The 15,357-nt window shown below is 46.2% G+C and overlaps 1 protein-coding gene across 1 annotated transcript in view; it reads left to right on the forward strand.

Moving 5' to 3' along the window:
* LOC146007108 (fer-1-like protein 4) overlaps window positions 1-15,357 on the forward strand; it is a 153,557-nt gene that overhangs the window by 2,387 nt on the left and 135,813 nt on the right. Inside the window, exon 2 of the mRNA XM_083145491.1 lies at window positions 12,583-12,638. Within this exon, the coding sequence (XP_083001617.1) occupies window positions 12,583-12,638 (56 nt within the window). The remainder of the gene's footprint in view (window positions 1-12,582; window positions 12,639-15,357) is intronic.

Consider the following 15,357-nt stretch of genomic DNA (forward strand, 5'->3'; position numbering starts at 1 on the left):
CGTCCCTGTCCCCGGCAGCCAGCTTGTCATAAGCCGGCGCTGGGGACTTCAATAAGAAACCCGAGGGGAGGGGGGAGGAGGGGAAGGAGGCGCCGCCGCAGAGGGGAGGGAGCCTGGCTCTAAACAGTGGCAATCCCAAGAATTTTCCTGGCTTGCCAGACTGGGCACTGAGGCACAGCCCGGAAAATTCTCGGGATTGCCACTGAAGGGGTTAAATCGCTCAGGGCTAGTGTTGTCCTATCCCCACTGCGGGGACAACGCTATCCCAGCTGCTGGCTCCGGGCTGTGCTGGAGATCTTGCTGTAATAGTGAGATCTCGCACATGCCCATTACAGCTGGCTGGGGGGGGGGGGGGGTAAAGTACGTTCGCACATGCGCAGGGACACCGGGGGCTCCGATAAGGAGAGCCGTTAATGCTGGGCATAAGGGCTCTCCTTATGGGCGCTGGGGGGGTTATTAAATTGGCCGCTACAGGTGCCCGCTTCTCGACTATATGCAGGAGAAGCGGGACCCTTATTTTTAAAACATATAGGGCAGATTAATACATCTGCCCAATATAAGCAAGTAAGAAGTTGGAACTGTGCACAATCATCCAGGTCTATGGGCTCTGCATCATAGACAACATGAATGTGGTTTGTGGATATATTCTGTGCATTACAAAGATAACTGTTCAGCAACACATCAAATCTCTGTGCTACCTGGATTTATCTATCTGAACCCAAAACAGTAACTATATATATTATATACATACATACAATGGGGCAGATTTATTAAGCTTGGAGAAGAGATAAACTGGAGATAAAGCGGAGAAAAGGTAAAAGGAGATAAAGCACCAGCCAATCAACTCCCAACTGTCTTTTTCAAACACAGCTGATTGGCTGGTGCTTTACCTCCTTTTACCTTTTCTCCACTTTATCTCCAGTTTATCTCTTCTCCAAGCTTAATAAATCTGCCCCAATATGAGGGTTCTCATATTGTACAGCTTGTAATTACAATTGTTTTGCACAGGTTATTAAGATAAGATAAGATAATTTATTGTCATTGTATTATATTGTTCTATACTGAATGAAGGTAAGAGCCTTACATTACTAGCCCAAACAAGGGGCAGATAGTTTTACACCATTTTCTCAGCTGTTTGTGGGCAGTGCGGCTGCCAGCATGCCAAACAGCATGAAAGGCACAAAATATTAAAGGAGATTCAGCAAAATGTACAGACAAGGGTAAAGTGCAGAATTTGTATGAATCATTTTTTATGGTCTACAAATACTTTGTAAGGCAATTAGAGATAGGATTATGGGGTATACGGTCGCATTGTATACAGCACTTAGGTCGACAGTCATTAGGTCGACACCGTTGGGTCGACAGGTGTCTAGGTCGACATGGGTGAAGGTCGACAGGTGTCAAGGTCGACATGGGTTAGGTCGGCATGCTTTTTTTTACTGTTTTTTTGAGCCGACATGTGCCGACAGGCGGTATTTCGTGCCCTACCATCCACTAGGGTGGGGTGGGAGAATAAAATAGTGTGCTGAGCACCGTGCCCAAAGCATTGCAACTGTGTCCATGTCGACATTTGGGTAAAAACAACATGTCGACCTTCCGACCTAACCCATGTTGACCTAACGATGTGTCGACCTAAACCCATGTCGACCTTGTCCCATGTCGACCTAGACACCTGTCGACAATACAATCCACACCTGATTATGGATGCCTGCTGCTCTAGAAATACTAGATATGTCTGCAATCTGCACAAAAGTACACAGTGAATATTCTTGTGCAATGCTAGTCATATTACAACAGGTTTCCTCGGTACTTATGTAGTATCTGGGCTGCCGATTTTTTGATTGTATGCCTTAAGTTAAGGCATACAATCAGATGCGATGCGATGCGATATCGCATCGCATCCGATATCGCATCCGATATCGGATGCGATGACCCGATTTTTCCATAGGAATCAATGTTAAAATGATTCCTATGGAAAAATGGGTCCTTTTCATACCCCTACTATCCAAGTGGGCATGGAGTTGGATATAAACCTGTGGCGAGCGTAGCGAGCCACCGAGCCCGAAGCGTGGCGAGCGAAGCGAGCCCCGCGAGGGGACGGTATTCGTCCCCTCGCGGGGCTCGCTTCGCTCGCTTCGCTCGTCACGCTTCGGGCTCGGTGGCTCGCTACGCTCGCCACAGGTTTATATCCAACTCCATGCCCACTTGGATAGTAGGGGTATGAAAAGGACCCATTTTTCCCATTGAATTCCATGTTAAAATGGACTCAGTCCATTTTAACATTGATTCCTATGGAAAAATCGGGTCATCGCATCGCATCGCATCGAATCGCATGGTCGCATGCGATGCGATGCGATCTCCCGATCCGACCCGATTTAGAAATCGGCAGCCCAGATACTACATAAGTACCATTTCCTCTTATTATTCTTTTTAACAAGTACGTCAGATGTAGAGCAGGAGCACTCAACTCCAGTCCTCAGGTATCACTAACAGGTCACGTTCGGTGGATTTCTTTGCTCATGATTTTTACTCCCGGGTTGCACTTTGTTAGGCTGTTTGAGACTGCCTGGGAAATGTGGCTGACTGGAGGGAGCAGGGTCTGTGCTTCAGGGAAGAGGAAGGGTCTGTGCTGCCAGAAGGGGACAGCGGTCCGTGCTGCAGTGTTCAGAAGCAGCTGTCTAGAGAAGGAGGTGTGACATGTATGTGTGTGTGTGCATACCTCCCAACTGTCCCGCTTTTTGCAGGGCCTTCCAGTTTTTTGTGGAAGGTCCCGCATCCCACCTGGGGCCGGCAGTGTCCCACGATGGGGGGCAGTTGGGAATCCCCCTACTTTGCGCTTCAGGGGGGGATTAGACACTGTGCGCATGTGCACAGCATCTATTCAGAGAGGCTGAGGGACTGGGGGCATGGCCAGTAGCTTACAAAGCACTGGCCATGCCCCAGTAGTGATGGAAAATGGAGGCGTGGGCGTCGACTGTGACATCCATGCAAGGCCATGTCCTTATGGTATAGGTAACCGCCCCTTTTTCAGAAATGCGAGCGTCCCAATTTAGCAAATGTAATGTTGGGAGGTTTGTGTGTATATGTATGACTGTGACATGTATGTGTGTGCATATAAATGTGACATGTATGTATGTGTGTGAGTATGAATGTGACATGTTTGTATGACATTTGTGTGTGCATGAGAGCAGTCCTGGCAGTCCAGACCTGGTTTATGTCTGAAAGGGGACAACTCAGGAAATTCCCAGGTTTTAAGGGGGTCTTCAGCAAAAATCTGGGATTAACATCCTGGGTCACATGAAAGTGGTATTATTTTTGTAATTTGAAGAATTTAAGAAGAAGCCTCCTATCTTCAATAGAACTCCCATCATGGTAAATTCCCCCCACGTGTCTGGAACTACGGGTTTTTATTATTTGTGGGCAGTCGTGATAATATGGAAGTGAATGTCGACACAGTCAACATGGACACAGTTGGAGTCGAACCGCAGCCCCTCGCTGCGCTCGGCACACTATTTTATTCTCCCACCACGCCCTAGTGGATGGTAGGGCATGAAATACCGCCTGTCGGCACATGTCGGCTCAAAAAACTCATGTCGACCTAATGACTGTCGACCTTGGCCCATGTCGACATTGGCCCATGTCGACCTTAAGTCATGTCGACCTTGAGCCATGTCGACCTTTAACCCTGTCGACCTTGGGGACAGTCGACCTTCCGGGGTCGACCTAAGTCTGGTCTGACAGATGACCGTTTCCCGATAATATACCCAGGCACAGTGACAAAAACTTATTTCAAAGTTTTTTTTGAAATGTAATTACTATTTTTCAAGGGTTTAAACATGGTGTACAGTCATTATGTGGAAATTCAGAATATCAACACCAAAATGTGAACATGGTCATAAAGGCAACATTCAGAATGTTGGCATGGTCACAATGTTGACAATGAAAATAAATGTTGGCACTCACAATGCTTTAATGGTCAAAATGTTGACATTGTGAATGACAAAAAGGAATCACTCTGCCTCCAAGTGTCTCCGTAAACCTATTGGCCTACCAGGCCTCTGATGCAGGGGGCCTGCTGTGCCACCCCTCACCATGCAGTGAACCTTGGCATGTGCATTGAAGGGGGTCCTATAACATACCGCTTTTGCCATAGTGTGGCACCACTGGTTGTACATAATCTTTGTTGGGAAGAGCAGGTGCCTTCTTTCATGATTAAGAAATATGAGATTACTAAAGCTTATCTTGCAGAGAAATAGAACTGCAAGGTATATACTGTATAGTCATAATCAGTATTGCAAGTAAGGGGGTACGGCGTGGTACGGAGTACCTGTAAAAAATATGTTGCAGGTACGCAGTACCACTTACCCCCTGACCCACTGTCAATGCTATTTTTATTTTAAGTCTAAATATAATGCATCCGCAGCCTGCCCACCCAGCATTATGATTGGTGCTGTATGCAGCTACCAGCTACTGCTGATTTAGCCTGTCACACTGACAGGCATCAGCGGCGCCGACAACATGAAGAGCAAGCTCCACAATTGTAAGCACAAGCTGCCCGGCTCTCCCCCAAGCAAGAGCCAATACCCCCCAGTCATTCCCTGTCTCCTGATGTCACGCCACTATTGTCATTTAGTCACTCCTCTAGCTTTGTGTCACCACGCCCCCTCATAACACATGACCACGCCCATTTTTGGTGGAGGCTATCCGTACCACCAAGAAAAAAAATTCTACTTGCACCACTGGTCATAATGGGGCCACAAAATGACATTTTATGTTTTTATTACAATTTAGGCTTGATACGAAGACACACAAACGGACACTAGTTTATTATTTTCCACAAAATAAAAGTAAAAGTATGTGTTCCTCATTGGTGCATACTGTCCCACTCCCAAGATGTCTGAGAGACTCTCACATTTTGGGGGGCATTCCCATACTTCAGAGAGTAGGCCGGCTTTGCAGCCCACACAGTACATTAGAGCCTTCAATAAATTATTTGGGGTGATATTTGCTGCCCTGTGTGGAAAATAGCAACACTGACTACAGTGGCGTAGCTAGTGTAAGGCAGCCCCCGCGACCGCTTGGGGGAGCAGGGGCTGCGTGGGCGCCGGCACCCACCCGGCACACTGACTCACTTTACGCCCGGCACCAGCAGCATACTGTAACTGTACCTGCTGAGTAGTCCTTGCTAAGTTGCTGCACAGTAAAAGGCTTGCTTCACAAGCCCTGCCCCCAGCATCCCTGTATCGCGTACACAGTGCACCTGACGAAGTGGACCCTGGCACAAGCGCCCGCGGCCCAAACCCTGCAGGAAAATCATACAACAGCAGCACAATGTCTACTCTGTGAAGGCTGCCTGACAGCGTGATAGATCTTCCTAAGGTGAGCTGCCGTCCTGCTTGCTAGGTGAGGACGTCAGCTCACCTTAGGAAGATCTATCACGCTATCACCGGTGCCCAAGCTAGTTGATGGTGCCCGCTGCCGTCCACACACCGCTGTTTCCATCCATTAAAAAAAAAAAAGCTCGGCAATGGCGGGGCGGGGGATGGGGGGGGGGGGGGGTATTTTGCATTGGAAACCTCGGCACTAACTTCCAGCTGTCACTGCCGCTGCCGCTTCAGATTCAGTGCGGGCTGTGACAGCTACAGTTTGAGCTGTGTGATCAGATTTGTGTGCAGCCTGCGCTGAGAGCAGGCTGCAGGAAGGAGGACCAGAGCCAGCCAGCCACCCGCAGTACAGAACCTACACATGCACCAATAACCAGCTCTGATTCAGCCAGCTCTCGTTGACTTGAACATGAAAAGCTACACTTCAGGATATCAGCTTCATGTAAGTGTAAGTGTAAATGTGCCATGGTAGTCCAACCTGGGGGGACACAAGCCCCTCTGCCACCTGACCCATCCCATCCCAAATGTGCTCTAACAGTTCCTGGTGTGAGTGTCTGTGACAATCAGGACATCCAATCACTGTATACAGTAGAATGTCATTACAGTTAGTTGAAAGCAAAGTAATCATTTTTACTTCATTACTTATTTCAGTTAATAACAATGTGTGATTAACAAGCAAGACTATAATGTGAGAAGTACTGTTTACAAAAGCACTATGTATTATTTATTTAAGGGATTGACATTCCATAGTCCCAAATATACAGTAAATGCAAATATAAGATTTATACTTTAGGACCTTATGTGTGTCCTTTCAATTGCACCTAACTTTTATTCATTTATTAACAGTTTCTTATATAGGGCACACATATTCCGCAGTGCTTGAACATTCACATCAGTCCCTGCCCCAGTGGAGCTTACAATCTATATTCCCTACCACATGTACACGCGCACACAAACATTTTAGGGTTAATTTTTTTGGGAGCCAATTGGCTTTCCTGATTGTTGCCAGCATCTAGTCCTGTGTAAGTACAGAGCTGTCCTCTACTCTTTCCCTGCAGCCAGCGTAAATCTTCTGCACTCCCAACTTGCATGCATGCTCATACGCAGATTCAGGGGGAGAGGGGGCGCCATAAAATATTTTGGCTGGGGGGAGCAAAATTTATAGTTACGCCACTGACTGACTAGGAGAGGGTGGGGTCACAATGATGCATTTACCACCAGCGTTTTTCCATGATTTACCCACCTAGTCATTATTTCTGTAAATAACAGGTGTATTCAAACATTGCACAAATATATTAAGGAAATCATACAAAAAAAATAGGGGAAAATACCACAGTACTTCTGTGTTTATAGACAATACTTGTTGCACCTCCCATTGTTTTATTAGACAAGCTGTGTCTCATTGCACTTTGTGAATAACATGCTTTCCAGAAGGCTGTGACCGCACTTGTGTTTTCATAAAGCATTCCACCACACATAACGATCATGATAAGTATATGAAACTCACAAATACTGTGAAGCATCATATATTGTGCCACCAAGGTAGCGATTTAAAACTGAAGGGACTAAGTGGGAGAGTTATCGAATCATATAAAGAGGACAGGTGGAGGTATTATCCATTGCAAACCAATCAGATGCTGCCTTTCATTTATGTACTATGTACATCAGCCGCCCACCCCATGCAGGCTTTGTCAAGCCTTCGTTCGCATGGGGATGCCCATTTTTTCTGGGTGCACCCACCGTTTTTTTGTTGGCACGCCTAGGGCGTTCGCATAATCCCCAAAATAACAGACAGGGCTAAATTCGGCCAAAAACAAATTAAGCTGAATAACCCCCATACTAGGTAATTAATCTTATTGGTATTTTTTAATGCATTATGGGATGAGTCACTGTGTGGTAGGCTGGGAGGCAGCGGGAGCATATTTTGACTACCAGCACTGGGCCCAAACAGTCAGCAAGCTAATGCCACAGCCAGCGGCCAAAGCGCCCCCCCCCCCCAATAAAGGCTGGCCCCTTCCAGGCTACCCCTTGTCCTGGTTGAAGCCTGGGGCTGTTCCCGGTACACCTGGGCGGTGGGCACCCGGCTGATAAATGACAAAATGCAGTAGTTCCCAAACTGTGCACCTAGGCTCCCTGGGGTGCCTTGGGACACTTGCAGGGGTGCCTTGGGTTGGTCGTCCATTATTTATGATCAATTATTTTTGGAGAAAACCAGTGCTGGTGGCTGCCAATCATAAAATGTGTACAATCAGAACCAAATCCTGCCCTTTAACACATAACTGAACCTGAGAAGCACATATAAACACAATCTACTTAATTTACTATATATTTTTTGGGGCCTAGGGGTGCCGTGGAAAAATTCTGATACTCTAGGGTGCCGTGATTAGAAAAAGATTGGTAACCTCTGGACAAAATGTGTAAAAATTTGATAAACTATTGGGTTAAATTGTGAAACTACAAGTCCAAGCAAGCCTTACCTGCATGTAGACTTAGAGAACCCCAAATCCAAGCATGCGGGGCATTAAAGGACCCGCTGGTACTTGTAGTTCTACAATTTAACCAATAGTCAAATAACACAGAGACACCTTAGAAAAATAAAACTTTAATTCATACTACATTCACTCATACATACTTACCTAAAGGTTCCACCATAGGCCCATCCTCTTCTCCATCTAGAATCCATAGGCTACCTGCGGAGGGAAATTATAATCACCATGCAATCCAGCGTAGATTGTGTCCTCATCAGTCCATGTAGCATCCAGGGGTTAAAAAAACACAAACCGCTGTTCCCATACCATCACGAACTGGAGAAGCCCCAAGTGTGTTTACACTTGAGTCTTATCCCCCGAACTGGTCTCGGATCCTCCACCAGCCAATCAGCAGCAGGCTCTGGGGAAGCTCTGCTGCTGAGTGGCTCTTCACAGCTCCATAGAAGCCCATTTTAAAGTTTAACCTGGGGGTCTGTGAGTGATTCCCATCAAAGACACCCATGTTAAATATTTAACATGGACATCTATGATGGGAACCACCCATAGACGTCCATGTTAAACTGTAACATGGCTTCAATGGAGCTGCAAAGAGCCAATCAGCCGCGGACCTCTCCCGGAGCCCGCAGCTGATTGTTTGGGGAGGACCTGGTTGTCTGGAGTCACCGGTAAATCCCCCAGTTCGGGCAAGGAACTTTAGGCTCCAGTTCATAAGTATGTATGAGTGAATGTAGTATGAATTAAAGCTTTATTTTCTAAGGTGTCTGCGTGTGTTATTTGACTATTGGTTAAGTTGCTGGTCACTGATGAAAACAGGACACTGAGCAATATGATTTCTGAGCAATATATTGCCAGCGATCATATTGCTCCGTGTGTACACAGCTTTAAGGTGTTGGAAAGTGGATATTGGTGGCAAAATGGGGGAAGTCGCAGTAGGATGAAGTTTTGCCTAGTACTGAGAAGCCTTACACTGGCCCTGTATACATGAGCATAAAGCAGGGCAAGATTAATGTTGTGCATGGATGGAAGTACAGCTCCAGGCTTCCACATCAAAATAGCCTATCAATATTACAGCATGATGTTTACCAGCCACCCAGAAGGCAACAGGGTGGTCTATAAGTATTACAATTGTATTTCTATTTTCCTCACAAAATTATGCAATCTCTCTATTTTTATCTACTATGGGAGACATTAAGGATAATAGTGTAGGGCAGGCATTCCCAACCACTGTCCTCAAGGCACACCAACAGGGAAGTTTTTAGTGTTATCCAGGCTTCAGCACAGATGGTTTAATCAGAATCCCTCAGATACTAATTAAGTCACCTGTGCTCAAGCCTGGATATCTACAAAACCTGCACTGTTGGTGTGCCTTGAGGACCGTGGTTGGGAATGCCTGGTGTAGGGTGTGCACTCTAACCTGACACGCCCACATAGCACTGATCACATTCCCACATGCCACACCCACAGCTCCACCAGTTATCATAATATCCCCTTGATCATTTTCAGCCCCAGGCCCATGTGGCCCTTAATCCAGTCCTACAATAAAGTCAGAGCCAGTCCTAGGCAAATACCTAGGGGCATATATTCCATTCCTAGGGCCGGCTCAACAGAGGGCAGCAGCACAGCTGTTAGACTCTGGTGGTTCCATGGAGGCTAGAGCACATGGCGGTGGCCCACAAACAGCACCATCAACAGTACTGATACTGAGTCAAATGGGCTCAGTATGCTGCGGCTGGCTGCGGGACATCAGGATGTGGTCCAGCCTTTCCTTGTACCTCCTAGTGTTGCTTGGGCTCAATATCATGATCTTTATATTTGAGCCCAAGCAACAGCAGGAGGTACAAGGAAAGGCTCTGGGGCCATACTTGACTATCACCAGGTGTAATTACAGTTAGTATGAACTCTGACACCTGGGACCTGTGTAATTCATATGCACACTTATTAAAGGGATAATCTGGCAACCCTGCTCCATAGTATGCTGCGGTGAGCAGTCAAGTTTGGCCCCAGAGCCTTTCCTTGTACCTCCTGCTGTTGCTTGGGCTCAATATCATGATCTAGTCACCAGCCCTCACACAAAATCTAGAAGATGATCTCTGCTTTGCTGTTGGCACTGCTGCCAGAGGTACACAATGCAACTGCCTGTACCTTTACGGAAGGGGGAGGACTCTGGGGAACACATGGAGGAAAATATGCCTGTACTGTAAGGGGATGGAGCAAAATGCATAATGCCACTTGTACTGGGGGATTAGTAAGTACACAGTAAGTGATGCCTGTCTTAACCGCCTCCTCCATTCCTCATTCTCTCATAAACACACCTCTCGATCTCTCTCCCCTTGCACCCTTCTCTCTTTCTCTCTCTCTCTCTCTCTCTCTCTCTCTCTCTCTCTCTCTCTCTCACAGACACACACCTCTCGTTCTCTCCCTTCCCATATCTCTATCTTTCTCATATCCTCTCTCTCTCTCCTCCCTCTTGTTCTGCCTCTCCTATCTATCTTTTCATTTTTCTCCCTCTCACACACACACACGCACACACACACACACGTCACCTCTATTTCTCTCTCCGCTCTCTCTTAGACACCTGTCTCTCGCATGCCTCTCTCTTTCTATCTTTCTCTCCTTCTTTCTCTGTTGTTCTCTCTCCCTTACTTTTTCTCTTTCTCCTCACATATTTCTTTCCCACCTCTTTTCTCTCTATCTCTCTCTCTCTCTCTCTCTCTCTCTCTCTCTATCTCCACCTCTCTTTTTCAACCCCGCCTCTCCCTATTTCTTTCACATTATTCTCTTTCTATCCCACCTCTATCTCTTCATGCTTTTCTTACTATCTCTCCCCACCTTGCTCTCCCTCATCTCCTTTCTCTCTTTCTCCCTCTGTCTCACATCCACCCTCTCCCTCTCTTTTTCTTCCAATTTCACACTCACCACTCTTTTTTTTTTGTCCCTTCCCTCTCTCTCTCTTGTTCTTTGTTTTTCCTTGAGCGACTATGATTTTTAGGCCAATCGGGGGATGCTAGGGAGGGGATTCATACAGTGGGGGGAGGGGAGGGTCCCAGGTGGCATTTACTTGTTTGCTTACACTCACCAATAACTTGTAATTGTTCATCATCACAGACAAATTAAGACTACCAGCGGTACTTACACAATGTCCTGACAGTTGGGATCCCAACAGTCATTTACCTGACGTCTGGATCCCGTCTGTCAAAATGCTGACAGACAGGTGCCCGATGGCCACCCACTATTTTCCCTTGTGGGGGTCCACAACCCCCATAGAGGGAGAATAGAATAAGTGGCGAGTGTAGCGAGCCACCGTGCCCGCAGAGTGACAAGTGCAGCGAGCCCACAAGGGACTTTGTTGTGCTCACCATGCTGTCTGAGTCCAGGCATTCGGGATCCCGACGTCGGGCTAATGACTGTCGGGATCCCGACTGTCGGAACCCTATACAACACCTATGTCAAAGCACATGATCACTTATTCAATACTACTGTGACAGTAGTCAGGGCAGAAACTAGGGAGGAGTGGTCTATGGGCAGCACATAGTGCACTTGCTTGTGGGTGCAAATGGCTGCATACCACCGATAGCTTCTATGTACTGTCCTATGCAATGTATAATAGTAGCAATGCACCACTTCATTATACTTTAAAGAGGGCAGCACTGCAGCTGCCTGCCCCTTTCTGTCCAATCCCTCCCCTTCTTGAAACTTCATAGGAGGTCTCTGCCAGTCCATGCCACTTGCTGAGGAGCTTTTAGGATGTCCACAACCTTGCAGAGGGCAGCAGTGCAAAGTGACAGGCTTAGTACATGAAGTACTGGACAGGAGTCACTGGGAGTCAGAGGCAGAACTACTAGTGGTGCAGCAGGTGTATTGCACTGAGGACTAAGGGGCCCACTGCTGCCCAGACCAGCAGTTTGTGCCCCTGTCACCCACTGGTATAGGGCCCAAATTATACTCTTGCACCTGTGCCAACCACTCACATGTTCCACCACTGCTGGGAGTTATTCAGACCTGATCGCAGCCCTGCAATTTTGCAAGGCGGACAACTATCGAACGACTCTCGAATGACTGCGCATGCATATGGATTGTAAAAAAAATAATAATCCAGCATCTTCTCTGATCACAAGCCATTCGAAGGTTGAATGACAGGAAGACGTAATTTGTGGGTGTCACCCAGTCGTTTTCTGGGAGTGTCAGGTAAAACGCAGGTGTGCCCAAGTGTCTTCAGGGAGGGTGCGTGATGAAAGCTCCGGCCTCAATCAGCCTGTTTCTATCGCAAAGGCAGAGTAGGTTCTGCATTACACACAGGCTGAGAAAATCATTCGATGGTTAGTGAAGTGCGAATGGATTTGCAGCTGGTCATCAATCAGAGTGATTTTCGCAAGCCATTTGAAGACTTGCATAGGGTGGGTTTTCACTCTATCTGGGCGGTGGCGATATGATCGCTTACATTCGCCCAGCAGTGATTGGGTATGAATAACCACCACTGACAGGAGAAGAGGCCTCAAGGCGGGGGCAGACAGAGGAGGGACATGAATAGGGTTAGCAGCACCGGAGCTCCCTGTGTCGTTGGTAGGACTGGGATATCTAGTGATGATGAAAATGTCATAATGTAATTTTGCTTGTTTGTAACCTATTGCTATATTGTGATAATTTCCTTTTGTAAAACACAGTGGACTAATACCTGTTGATAGACAATTGTCCATTTTGTTCTCTTGAAGGTTTTACACATAAGACCAAAAAACTCAACACAGGATCTGTTGCCAACTTCAGTGAGGTGAGTCTTTTTGATGCCATTTACTGAAAATGCTTTTATTTGTGTAAAAAGGATTGAACTTTGTACAAGGTACAAGGAAGTAGGCTAAGGGAAAGAGTAACCAGACTTGCTTTAGGCTGCCTACATATAGGCACTGTATGTGCTTGTGGTTACAGTCAGATGCACTTACAAATAGGAATTACTGATCTGTACGAAAAGCTCTATATATAAAAAGACCAGGCAACGCTAATGACCTTCACCCACCACAAGGCGAGCAGATCAAAAACAAAAGTAGTGCATGCAGCATGTGTAGGGTACTCTCCATGTGTGCTGTTGTAGTTATTCATAGGGATCCAGAGGCGAAACTACCATTGGTGCAGCAAGTGCATTTCAGTGGGCCCCCTAAGGACCCAATGTGCCCATACAAGTGTCCGATTTGGGACTCGCTGGATCAACTAGAGAAATCAGCCCAAATCGGAGGTGATTGACGTCCCTGACAGGTTCAATGCACGGCCCCGTGTGCATCGGACCTGAGCCAGAGGTCTACTTGTTGCCTGTCCGAGCTCTGACTCGGCACCCCTCCCGGTGGCGGGGGATGGGGACGCATACATACATCACATGTGAAAGGAAGGCATGCAACGTATCACGTGATCCTCCCACCTGGGAAGATCCCAGGTGGCTCAGGGGGGTCGGGTGGCTCATACACTGCTGCGATACATCAAAGTAGTGTATGTGCACCTTAAGCCACTGCTGCTACCCATTGCTGATTGGCAAATTGGGAATTTATTTATTTATTAACAGTTTCTTATATAGCGCACACATATTCCGCAGCGCTTTACAGAGAATATGTGAACCTTCACATCAGTCCCTGCCCCATTGGAGCTTACAATCTATATTCCCTACCACATGTACACACACACACAGACATTCTAGGGTTAATTTGGTTGGAAGCCAATTAACCTACCTGTATATTTTTGGAGTGGAGGTAGGGGGGGGGCTAAATGATAATTAGCACATGGGCCAACCAATCAGAAGTTCCACCACTGTAGGGATCAATGTGCTCTAACTAACTATATTTTAGCCTAGTTCCCATGTTTGACTCGAACACAGCTCAGTGGGCTTCACTTAAAACAAACAAACAAAAAAAAACCAACAACAACAAGTGCTTAGTGTAATTAATTGTATTTAATTTTTTTATTGTACAATACACATTTGTGTACTTTAATACAGGCCGGGGCTCAGATATAAAAACAGGACTTTCAAACACATAGGGGAAAATGTTGGCTTTCTGCCAAGTAAATCATTTTTTTGAACTAGTTTCACTTCTAACTCTGCATTGTTATGTCTTATTCATGTTATATTGGTTTATTTGTCTAGTGGGTAGGTCAGGAGTGATACCTACACTAAAATAGCCTCCAGCCACATTCCTTCCACTGTCAAGGAAGTTGTATAATTTCACTGTATAACTTCACTGTGTACAGCTACCAGGATTACTGAAAGGGCGTTAAAGGAGTTAGTGCACTCTATATAGCTTACAATTCTACACTTGCACATAACTTTCTACTACTATACACCGCTAAATAGTAAACATAGAAACATAGAATTTGACGGCAGATAAGAACCACTTGGCCCATCTAGTCTGCCCCTTTTATTAAACATGTTACCTCAAACCATATTTGATCCTTAATTTTTTGTAAGGATATCAATATGCTTATCCCAAGCATGTTTAAATTGTACTACTGTATTTGCGTCTACCACCTCTGTTGGGAGGCTATTCCACTTATCTACTACTCTTTCTGTGAAAAAATTCTTCCTCGCATATCCCCTGAATCTTCCTTCCACTAGTTTCAGTGCATGTCCTCGTGTTCTGTTGCTCCTCTTCCTGTGAAGAATGTCTCCCACCTGTACCTTGTAAAAGCCCTTGATATATTTGAAAGTTTCTAGTAATATTACTACTACTACCACTACTAATACTATATCATGATGTTTCTGAAGTGCAAGCAATCTGTAAAAGTTGTTTTGCAACCCATATACTGATATCCATATCACTATTTATTATTATTAGTAGGTACTTGTGTAGTTTCACGGCGCCCACGCTGCGGGCTCGGTGGCTCGCTACGCTCGCCACGCTATTTAAAATCAACTCCATGCCAACATGGATAGTGGGGGTATGAACTATCCATGTTGGCATGGAGTTAAGTGACTTTTTTTAACATAGTTTGTGGCGAGCGTAGAACCCGGAAGTAGCACGGCGCCATGCTGGCGCCGTGAAACTACACAAGTACCTATTAGTATTATTATATATACATACCTCCCAACTTTACACTGTGTGGGCGTCTAGTTACCGCTGGCCATCAACTAACAGGGGGGACTAAAACTATTAGCACCAAAATATTGTCTCAAACAAGAATAAAAACTCACATATCTTTCAAAGTATATTGTCTCCGCTAAATACAAGATGAACTCTTACACAATAACACTCACACAAAACAAAAACCATATAAGAAGACAAAGACCAGACAGTAGAGAGGGGGAAGGAAAGCAAGGGAAGGAAAGTGATGTTGTCAGCGGGGAGGGGGGGTCCTCCGGCACCAGGGGCAAGGCGGTCATTTGCCCCCCTGTCAGGGGAAGGGGGGCACCAAATGACTGCCTTGCCCCGGGCGCAGATCCTAGGCTAATTCTGCAGTATAAGCTACACACAATTTAAATTCAAGCCAAGAGAACCAGATGGCACTAAACT

Source organism: Crinia signifera, chromosome 6, assembly GCF_055691185.1.
Source record: "Crinia signifera chromosome 6, ASM5569118v1, whole genome shotgun sequence".
Lineage (NCBI taxonomy): Eukaryota > Metazoa > Chordata > Amphibia > Anura > Myobatrachidae > Crinia > Crinia signifera.